We start from the raw sequence: 11,009 nt of genomic DNA, 5'->3' as shown, positions 1-11,009 counted from the left end.
AGGAGCAAGATTTACATAAATTATATACAATTGAGCATCGTTTCTTTCTGCACCTGTTTCAGTTTTCAAGTTGTCTTTGATGAAAAATCCAAAGACTGAAGCAACATATATAAACAAATGAAAAGTCATCACAATCAGTTTAATGAAGTGCACAGAATAGCAATTGATCATGTCAATAAAAATAAAACAATTAATTTTACATCAAGTGTGCTTTATTTCCTCCACAGGTATTCTGTTAAATAAAGCACCATATATATACTGCCAGGCCACAGCTAAAGAGGATTCTTTACAGAATCAAATTTCTTGTGGTTGTTTAGTATACAAGTAAACTTAATTTTGATAATAAGAACCACAGCGATCTGAGGCAATCTGCCTCTATTATAAGGTACAAAACTGGCACAGAGGACACCATATTATACACAGTAAAAATGCCATAAGTTTAAATTACATCATACAGGGCAAGGAGGCCCTGTTCTCCCAGACAGCCATATTAAATGAAAGCCACTACAGTGAACTCTTAATTACATAAAACATATCCATTATCTGATTGCCCTTTAAGAAAGTGTACGGTAGATGCAAAAAAATAAAATAAAAATCTGGAGTTCTGCCTGACCAAGAATTAAGCATATAAATCTATCTTGCCATTCAAGCAGAGAGCACTGGACAAACTGAAGCACAAAACAGAAATAAGCAAAACTTATACAAACAGCATTTTTTGGGGAAAAAAAAAGACTTAAAAGCAGACATGCTCCATCTAATGTCAAGAAGCAGCTTGGTTTCCTTTTCCAGATATCCTTGTGACCACATGAATCGTAGACTCAATGGTCCTACACAGGATGTCTAAAATGTCATGCTGCTGCATATGACTAAAAAGTCCTCTGGAATGGCCACAACTGATTGATAAACTAGTTTCAGGGTCCTGGGATGGTAAGGCTTGACCATCACAGCTTCTCAAATCTGCAAGGTCAGATAAAACCGCTGAAATCGATGTGGAAGGAAACTCCGAGTCCTCCTCAGCTACAATGGAATCCTTGGAAGTCTGCAGGTCTTTAAATTCTTTGCATTCTTCAAATTTACCATTTCCTGACTGCTCTTCTGTGTGTTGCGACCTCGTTGCTAGCATTATGTCTTCTGAAAACGAAGATGGAACTTCCATTCTGTACTCTTTGACAGAACTGTTTTCAGGGGAAGGAGGATCTTGTTCAGTGCCCGGATCAATGATCGAAGAGTCCCGTGTCTCGTTATCTGAAGTGCTTGTTGGGGTCAGTGCCTCCTGGGGTTCAGTTTTTATATCACTGATGCAGCTATCTACAGTGTGCTCCTCATCACTGCTGACCCGTCTTCTTTTTACAGGAGTAGCTCCTTCATCGTCTGTAGGAAAAAAGCCAAACTAATAAAAACTGCATTGTTTTCATGCCATACATCCACATAACAGGCCATCTCTTTCACATTTTTTATCTGCTTCCATATTAAACATGAATTTAAGAAATACTTATTTTCTTAGAGACAATTCGTGTAATTGTTTAAAATTTTAGTTCCATAATAAAACAGCATTTCTTGTGTAGTTTTAGGGATTGGAACCAAGAAATGGCTTACACTCTGTGGTAAGAAAACAATGTGTTCGGTTAATTTGTAAAAGTTCGTAAAATTTTAGCATTGCAGTGAAATCATGATAGAAGGCAAACCTTTAGTTTTTCTTTCTTTGGCTTCTTGCTCTTGTAGTGAGTTCCTTTGTTGTTGACACGCTCTACATTTGTTTAAAAGCTCTTGTAGAGTTGGAATCAGGGCTGAATTGAGCTGTTTGGGAGTGTGCACTGAAAGCAGCAAGGCAAGTGCTCGGAGGTCCTAAAAAAAAAGGAGTCAACAACCATAACTAGCCTTATTTCCAGTTTGTTTCTGGTAAGAGCTTCACACAGAGACATCTGTGCAGTAACTAGAGGCTTCCATGTGTTCTGGACATCCAAAAGATCAAATTATAAATACAATGACACTACCAAAATTTCCAAGTCTCTACTCACATGCTGACCTTAGCGTTTATCTGTTCTAAGTGGGTAACAAAACCGTGCTGCCCACTGCAAAACGACATCTTTTGCTGGGTTAGAGCATGCCAATGGTCACTGCACTTTGTGGTGCTTCCCCTCCTACAGTAAGCCAGCCCCCAGTCATGTGGTTCCCACTGTCTGCTTGGAGACCCAAGTATGTATCCTGTGTGTGCCGAGAGAAGGTGTGCAAGTGGAATGGAAACTTCTGGAGAGCTCAGACTGCTGCTGCGTAACTTTATGACTATCTCGTTGATGGAGATGAACACTCCCAGCCAGACAGTTCAGGTAGCCTCCCATGCTCTCCTCAGAAATCCCACTTAAGCATGAAGTTAAGCTAACAATGCCCACCTCTTTAGAACCTGCCGCATAGCACTGAAGAGCTTCCACAGAAATTAAGCTGCCTCCTAGATGATACTGAACGGCTTAGAAAAGACTTACCCCATTTAAAGTAGAGCTTGCTTTGGAGATTTCAAGTCTCTGGTTGCTGAAGTCAGATTCTAGGCTTTGATATTGGTTTATTAGATTTGTAATTAGAGTATTGATTAAGTTGGCACAGTTTGCTTCAGAAAACACCTGCCCCTGAACCTGCACAAAGAGTAGATTCTTTTTAAACCACAAAAAAATGGAATTGTGAAAACAGTATCCTAAACTGAAATAACAGACCTGACTGCATTGCTTAGAACAGAAACTATCACTAAAGAACCACCTACCTTTAGAAGAAAATGGGTCAGAAAGGTGTATACAATGTTGTTGTTAAGAAAGGTCCTTTCATCCATTAGAATGCATTTTATATATTCTGCAAAAACCGGATCTTCACAGAGGAGCTTTACACAGTTCTTTGACATTGCAGACTGGTAAAGAAAGAAAGAACACTGCAGAGTCATCACTGGAACTACATCACAGCGCTAACACCATCAGCAACAGCTGTCTCAGCCAGAGGAATCTGTCCAGGCCCACTGATATTTTTAACTCAAACCGTATGGTTCTGAATGATAAAAGTATTTCAGATCATTCAGCTATTAGTAAATTGTACAAATCAAGTATTGTTAATTATTTCATGTTTTCCTTTCACAAAGATAACATAAGCAGAGGTATTTTCAAAATAGAATTAACATTTAATGTTTTGAATGTTTAAGCAATGCCCACTGGTTAAAATTCACAGGTTAGTACCGATTACTGTTTTTTGCCCGTATTTCCATTCTGTTCTCAAACCCACTGACTTACCTGAGTCTGACAAAGCTCAGTCCAAAGTTTGGGGAATAATGCAAGATGAAGTGGTAAACCTTCATATGCAACTAGGACACCTGTTATGAGAAAATAGTAGTTACTTAGTGAGAATGATTGAAAAATCTTCCTTGGAGACAGATACTCACTTCCTCATTCAGTTACCAGTCCTCAAGCAGTATCAAAGTGCCATATCATTTGATAAGACCACATTCTAAACATTTTTTATAATCAGACTGATGGTCTGTGAAGTTTTACAGTACCTCTAATAAATACACGTATCCCTTTAGTATTGCTATGAAATGTAAAAAAACTAAGAGCTGGCTTTACTTCTGGGTCTGTAATTAGAATCTGGCTAGATGCCGAATTTTAAGAACTGAATTGAAGAGACAGCTCCCAGAATGCTTATCTCTGTAACAGCTGTATTTGTGTGACTGCAACGTTTGTGCCTCTGCGCCTACCACACTGAAAAACAGTTTATTCTGAGTCCTTGGTGGAAAAAACAACCACCATGATATGCCTTCAGAGTGACGTGCAATTCATGGGGCAACTCAAGGCAGGATGCTGTCCTGCAGAGAACCAGGCAGAATGAGCGGAGCAGCCAGATAAACCCAGGAATGCCTTGCTCATAACAGAAAAACAACGCTTACACTGTGACAGGAGGAAACCCAAATACTGGTGGTACTTAATGGTGAGCTGATACAGTATTTATGTTTTCAGGTACAAACTATGTGACTGGGTGGTTACTGATTTGGTTAATTTGTGATGGGTTCCCAGAAGATGGAGTGAGACACATCCATGTTTTACAACAGAATCAACACCATCAGCGGCTGTCTAGATGGTCCATACGCTCCTGGGAAGATAAATAGTACTTGCCAGAAATGGCATTAAGAGATGATGTACAGCTGACACAAAGCCATTTAAAAAGAACTAACTTTTTAGTTAGTTTAGTCGGCGAAAGAACCAATTTCAGTGAGTCCTGTATGAAACTGTAAGTGTGCAAGGAGACTGAATTCTCACTGGCTGCCGCAGGTCCCTCCTGGACAGGCCTGAAGCCTGACAGTCGTGTAGGTAAGATGGCAGTGCATCATTATACACACTGCAAAGTTCTGTGAATTAAGGAAAAGTAATTTCCAGAACAATTAGTGCAGTGATTTTCACAAGCACTGCTTCTTCTTACAAATCTTGAATATAAAACTTGGTGGAGAAGTGCTCACAACTACCACAGGAAAAAAAAAAAACCAAAACAAAACACAAACTTTAAGCTGTTTAACTTTCATACTTACTCATTTTAACTAATGTTTCAGTAAATTTTTCACAGTTGATTGCAACTCGGCATAGTAGATGAATGAACTGATGGTAAGAAAAGAAGTAGTCTAGCAGCATACGATCATAAACATCATCTTTGCCCTGGAGATTTAAGAGAACTTCATTTAAACTACATAAGCAACTGGACCGCTACCAGATTTCCTAAGCATCCCTGCACTTCTTCACCTAAAACATTTCATCAAATACTACAGGAAAACATCATGGGGATTTCCAGGTCTAACCCAGTCCAGCTGTGTTTTGCTACTCTGTCCTTCTTAAGCACAACAAATATCGGAGCAGGGATGGCAAGTCAATTCCCCCACCAGTAAAACTTTCTATTTTCCTCTGTTGTAGGATTCTGAATAAACAGGCTGAGAAGATGCAAAGTTATGTGAATAGCTTATCTTGAAGAGGATGAGAAAAGAATGCAGTAATTTTAAATCATACGCAGATATGTAAACAGGCACACTACTACTTTTTAAATCATAATGTAAGTTACTGTCCGTGCAAGTCAGAATTTTATCAAGACAAAGCTTCACAGGCGTTCAGAGCAGTATTTTCAAGAATGTCCCAAAGCAAATGATAAACATACGCCAAGGGTCTTGTATGCCAGTATTTTAATATATTATGGATGTATGCACTCAAAACGGCATCAGCTTCTGTAAACCAGATAGCCAAAAGGAAATCTCAAAAATTCAAGCAAACAAAATGCCATCTTATATAAAACAAATGAATGAAAAATAAGCATGCAAAAACACAGGTAAACATAACTGTGGATGGGGTTTTGAAGGCTTTGAAATCTTCTGGTTCCCAATGTATATGAATTCATCACAGATTGTAAAGTACTGTGTCATATAATATGACTTTTCAGTTCAAATATTTACATTATTTTGTGTCACATCCATTACCACTGGATACATGATGGAAAATATAGATAATTTCTGGTTCTAGGCATTTTTATTTAAACTTTGGTCATACAGTAAATTTGATGGTGCACAAATACACAAAGCATCATTTTGAAAGCTTTAAAAAAGAAGGGTTACTTACCCTACAGTAACCGTGCTTCTTCGAAATGTGTTGCCCACACAGATTCCCATCTATGTGCACATAGGCCCCATGTGCAGGAGATTGGATTCTTTCTGAATAGCAGTGTCCACTGGGGCTGTGCCTGCACCCAGTGTGTCCTTGCGACCACTGTACCTGAGGGCATAAGGGGTATGGCGGCTTCAACCACCACTCAATTCCTTCACCGATAAGAATCCCCCATGACAGGGCTCTGCGTTAGCACAAGAGGACCACCGCAGAATCTGTGTGGACAAAGCATCTTGAAGAACCACGGCTATTGTACAGCAAGTAACCAGTTTTCCTTCGTCGAATGATTGTCCACACATATTCGTGTTAAGGTGGGATTCATCTTACCTGACTTTAGCTATCTATCATCGACTTGTGTGAGCAATCCCTGCTGTCAATGGAGAGGGACTCCTCCAGAGGAAGTGTCACTGATCCAGACTCGGATCACTAAGGCAAGAAGGATCAGCCTCCTTCTGAGGGTACCGATTCCTCTCCATTAACCACAGGAAGGGCTGGGCATAGACCTTCTAGATAGGCAAAGTTATGTGAGTTGAATCCCACCACTGTGGTACTGTAATAATGGGACATGGCAAGTGACTACAAAGTAGCCCCACCAAAGCTGGCATCCCATCAGGAAGGGAAAACAGAAAGTAAAAGACTTAAAGCCCTACAAAATAGCCCTATGTATTTCAGGTATTGGCATTTCACCGAAACAAAGAGCAGATTGTGTCTGAGTCCTGGTGGAGCGGACTCTAATGAAACCTGGAAGTTTGACTTAACTGTATGTTAATAAATCTAAACACTGTTTGAAACCCATTTGGATTATCCCAGGGTGGTTCCTGAATATTCTTTTATAAATGCTACAAACAGATTGGAAGATTATCAAAATGTGTTTTTGTTGTTGGTTGGTTGAATTTTTTGTGTGCTTTTTTTTTTTCCCCTGAGCACAAGGTTTAAACACTTATCATGTCTAGAATATGAAGCTGTGTAATCACCAAGGGCAGGGAAATGGTGCTTCTGGAGTGCACATCTAGAATGGAGTATATGAGGACAACACATCTTGAAGAAGAATTATGCTTTGTTTACAAATAAAATGTAAATATATTCTGCTACTGGATTATTACAATAGTTCTATAAAAAGGGAAAACAACAGAGAAATAGCTATTGATAAGACTATGTGTTTACATACCTTGCTGGCTTCCACCATTGTAGGCAAGAGGCACATATTAAGTTCAGGACGTGGAGGACGAATATTGCTTTTTCCCCCTATTAATTTCAAATTTTCACGACATGGAAAATAAGGTCCTAGAGACACTGTAGTACAAGTTAGGATAAAACAGGGATATATTAAAAAGGTCAATATTTGACATCAGCAAGGAACATGACAGAGTAATAATAGCATAACAGAACTTCAAAATACAATCACTGAAATACCTACTTGGGATATTACTGTGGTGGTATGTACAATGATTGTGCTGTAGAAATGGAACCAGAGTATGTAGGAAATCATGAGGACTTAAAAGTACAAGCTCCTTGAGGACATCTACAAACAAAAAGTTTTTTTGCTATTACAAATTGTTATTTCTTAACAGAAGACAGTTTAACTTATGGCTCATGCATTGTCAAACTCTCATCTCTCTTTTGCTAGGGTGCACTGTGGAGGTAGGCTTACTGTGAGTAACACGCAACGTGAATACACCTGAATCGGTCAAGGTTCCCTTCACCTCTGCCACTGGCAGCAAACCTGCTCAGTGGTAGATCTACAACCAATGAGAGGGGTGCCAGCTCGTAGGAAGTAGAAGCTCAATAAAATTACCCTCTTTCCTTCTTCTTTAACATATCAGGTTTGATGCCTGGAAAATGTAACCAGCAGCAGTCAGGAGGACAATGAGAAAGGCACTCAAAATAAGAGGAAAATGCATGCAAATCACACAGAAAAGGTTTCATGTGGACAAAGTTTTAGGCCTTCATTAGCATGCGTAAGAATTCAGATTATATCCATTAAAATAATATTTTTCTTAAAAAAAAAAAAACTATACTAGAAAAAGATTTTGGAATAGGCCTTTCTAGTGCAAAACAGACACATTACGTATAAAGTCTTTGCCTACAATTTAAAAATACAAATGTATTCAATTCCATAAGCTCTTTAAGCTTTATTTTTATTATACTTTCTAGAAAACAGATCATAAAAAATTATGCTAAAAGCTGTTAATTCAAATGAATTTGCTCAGCATATATCTGAGCGGAGCATTTGCTAGTACTTGAATCTTAATGAAAGATTTGGGATTGGATTGTAAACTGACCCGACACCTGAATTCATGACTTATTCCTTAACCATGCCTCTGATTTTTAATAAGCCACATTGCACAACGGCCTCTCAAAATGCAGGCTGACTTTTTGTGCACACAGTCTGCATGCCTAGCAAAATATGAATATTAACTTTAAAATGATGAAAATACAATTATTTATAATAGGAACAATGGCCATATTGATACATTTGACAATATTAGTTTCAAAAATCCCAATCTACAGAGCACCTAATAAGTATTTGCACTTGTAAAAATGAAATTTGAATTGCAAATCAGATACCTGCATAGAACAGGTCCTTCCTGACTGCAGTTTAAAAATTACAACTTACCAATACAAGCATTTCTAAGTTCTGGAGGACTATAGGAATTTAGCAAAGTTAAAAGCTTATGGGCAAATTCAATTCGCTCCTGCCACTGAATGAGAGCTTGCTTCACATCTGCAAAGGTAAAAAAACAGAAATCTGCTTAGTGAATTTCACAAAAGCTCTTTAAATGAAGCCCAGAATTTTACTGCTGAATAATCTTCTTTCCTCTAACATTTTTTATCAATCTAAAAGCCAGATTCAATCTCATTGATCTACTACTATTAAACGTACTTAATCTAGTCAGATTATGCCAAAAAAGAACTTAATAAGTAACAATTTAAAAATAATCTGCTACTGCATTGAAAGTTTGTAAACATAGATAATAAGCAAGACAGAATACTAAGTTTTAGGTCATGAAAATTAATTAACAGACAACAGACATAATAATCCTTTGAAGAGTTATAATCAAACCTTTTCTTTGAAGATATGGACGTGTTGATTTAAGAACTGAAAGGAATATAGACAGAAGTTCTACCAGGTCTCCAGTCACGTGGCAAGCTGTAGCCTCGTGGTACATCATGTGCAACGTGTTAAAGGACTACGAAGAAAAAACCCACAACACTTTATGTTGCCACCTAACACACTTTATCATTTCTATCCTACAGACACCGCTTTTACATTATTTTATGCACACAAAAAAAAAAAGGTATAAAAGAATACCGTGCCAGATGTAATCACAAAGTTACAAAAGATAATGACATTTTAAAAAGAGAATAAATTTGTATATGCACTTAGCATATTTACTATGAGAGAGATTAAAAAGAAAAAAGGTGGGGGAGAGAGGAAGAAAGAAGGAAATAGAGAATGAATCACCAGGTATCTTTTACAGCAACTAAATATAACTGTTGACCTGAACATACAGTTTCAATAACAATGAACAGTAAGTAATCTTCTACGGAAGTTAAACTGAGACCTGCATTTGGTCATGTAAGTCTGCCTTGTGTTCTTCTCACTTAATCCAAAAACTAGAGTCATGAATTTTTTCACACGTGCAGACCAGAAGGAAACTGAATTTGTAAGATTTACTATAACAATAATGTCTATAACAAGTAACTGCCCAGCTCTGCTCAAAAAATGAGGGGGGGAGGGGAGGAAATACGATTGACATAGACAGTAGTTCTTTTTTAAAATGTCCTGCTTAAGAACTTGTGTATTATGATTGTACATATATCAGATGAATTATTTCTCCCTTTCTAATAAAAATATCTTGTGGGCACCTGTGATTTATAGAAATATCAGAAAAGAAAAGCAACTGATTTCCCAACACCATAAAAATTCTAGCACAAGGCCTAAGAAAAGTTATTTAATCTGTTGGGCTATTTCAAAGATATACAAACATTAATCTCATTCCCTATAAAGCACAATCTCAACACGGTGCTTTTTTCAATTATAGTGAAGATAAAAGATACATGGCCATCCCCACTATGTGGAAAACTTTTCTGGATGTGATAAAGCCTTGAAAAGTTCCTAACTTTTTAGCTTGAGTTTATGGAATGTATGCATTTACAAGACAGAGAGCAACGAATTCTGGAGTAACTAACTGCAACTAGTTAAGAGGCTTATATTTATAACAAGCTCATGAAAACTCAAATTTCACAGTACTGCAGTGTCATCATTTGTATCTTTTCTGTTTCTGTAATTCCAGCCTTTTCTATCACATTATGTCCCAGACAATACAAAGTACTGACATCACAAAGTTAAATATATATATATATTTTTTTTTTAAATAGAAACCATATTAGAATAGGGTTGGAATCAACTCAAAGCAACATCAAATCCACCCACATGCCTTAAGGCAAACTAAATATCTCTATATCCATGACAGATGTTTGCTCAAAGTACTCCTGAAGACTTCCAGTTGTGCTGACAGCTTCTAAGGCAATCCATTCCACTATCTCATTTACTGTACAGCTACAACTACCTCCTGCCCTGTTATTTTGTACCATGGATTTGTACCAGTTCATTATCCCCTCTGTGGTGACACCAATCTGCATATATCAAGAATGATTTTCTTCTTATTTTTACTCAGTTTCTCCAACATATCTAGATCATCTTAAATGTTATTCCTGCTCTCAAAACCACCCAACATCCCTCCCTTCCTTCCTCCCTCCATTTCTTCCTATTTTGTGCTGTCACTTTCTTACTAAGAATTTCTTACTAACTCATAACATCTCTTGCTAGTTGCAGTTTGCTGCTTAGATCTTTCTAATTTTATCCTTCACATTCTTCTTTTGTTCTTTTATGTTCAGTATTATAAATCTGCTTTTCTTTCCACTCTTTGCGTGTTTTCTTCTTTTTCTTCATGCTAACAAAGAGTGTCTGATTTATCTAAATTCATTTCCTACTAGACTTCCTACCCTTTCTTCACGTGTGGGTAGTTTTGCCCTTTGAGTATCTGCACATTTTTCTTCTCAGATTTGCTGCCATCGCACCTTACCAACTAATTCTCTAAATGCATCAAGGTCATCTGATTTCTCTCTTTCCATTCTTAAGAGTAAGAGATTCATTTCCTGCTCCTGCTCACTGACTGCCTCCCAGCTGCACCTTCTCAGTCAGTGCCTACATGACTTGGAATCCTTTAGAACTCTCCAGTCACATTCCCCACTTGCTGCATCACAAAACTGTGATGATCATGCCCGAGAGCAGATGAACAAATGTTACCAAGCGTTTCTTCTCAAAAGAACTCAAAG

General features: G+C 37.7%; 1 protein-coding gene across 11 annotated transcripts in view; it reads right to left on the bottom strand.

The window, feature by feature from the left end:
• Window positions 1–108: 108 nt before the first annotated feature.
• Window positions 109–11,009, bottom strand: part of USP34 (ubiquitin specific peptidase 34) — a 127,098-nt gene continuing 116,197 nt past the window's right edge. For 8 of the 11 annotated variants that reach the window (XM_082756720.1, XM_082756725.1, XM_082756727.1 and 5 more), the window contains 11 exons: window positions 8,731–8,857; window positions 8,284–8,391; window positions 7,084–7,188; window positions 6,835–6,959; window positions 5,622–5,774; window positions 4,553–4,676; window positions 3,267–3,346; window positions 2,753–2,893; window positions 2,481–2,627; window positions 1,686–1,845; window positions 109–1,371 (listed from right to left, as the gene is read on the bottom strand). In XM_082756720.1, coding sequence (XP_082612846.1) covers window positions 761–1,371; window positions 1,686–1,845; window positions 2,481–2,627; window positions 2,753–2,893; window positions 3,267–3,346; window positions 4,553–4,676; window positions 5,622–5,774; window positions 6,835–6,959; window positions 7,084–7,188; window positions 8,284–8,391; window positions 8,731–8,857 — 1,881 coding nt within the window. In that variant the 3' untranslated portion in view covers window positions 109–760. The remainder of the gene's footprint in view (window positions 1,372–1,685; window positions 1,846–2,480; window positions 2,628–2,752; window positions 2,894–3,266; window positions 3,347–4,552; window positions 4,677–5,621; window positions 5,775–6,834; window positions 6,960–7,083; window positions 7,189–8,283; window positions 8,392–8,730; window positions 8,858–11,009) is intronic. The other 3 variants (XM_082756729.1, XM_082756721.1, XM_082756722.1) reach the window with 1 other exon arrangement.

This window comes from Aythya marila (genome assembly GCF_965140915.1).
Source record: "Aythya marila genome assembly, chromosome: 3".
NCBI classification, from domain to species: domain Eukaryota; kingdom Metazoa; phylum Chordata; class Aves; order Anseriformes; family Anatidae; genus Aythya; species Aythya marila.
The sequence above is the reverse complement of the archived record's forward strand: the minus strand, read 5'-3'. Positions and strand labels throughout refer to the sequence as shown.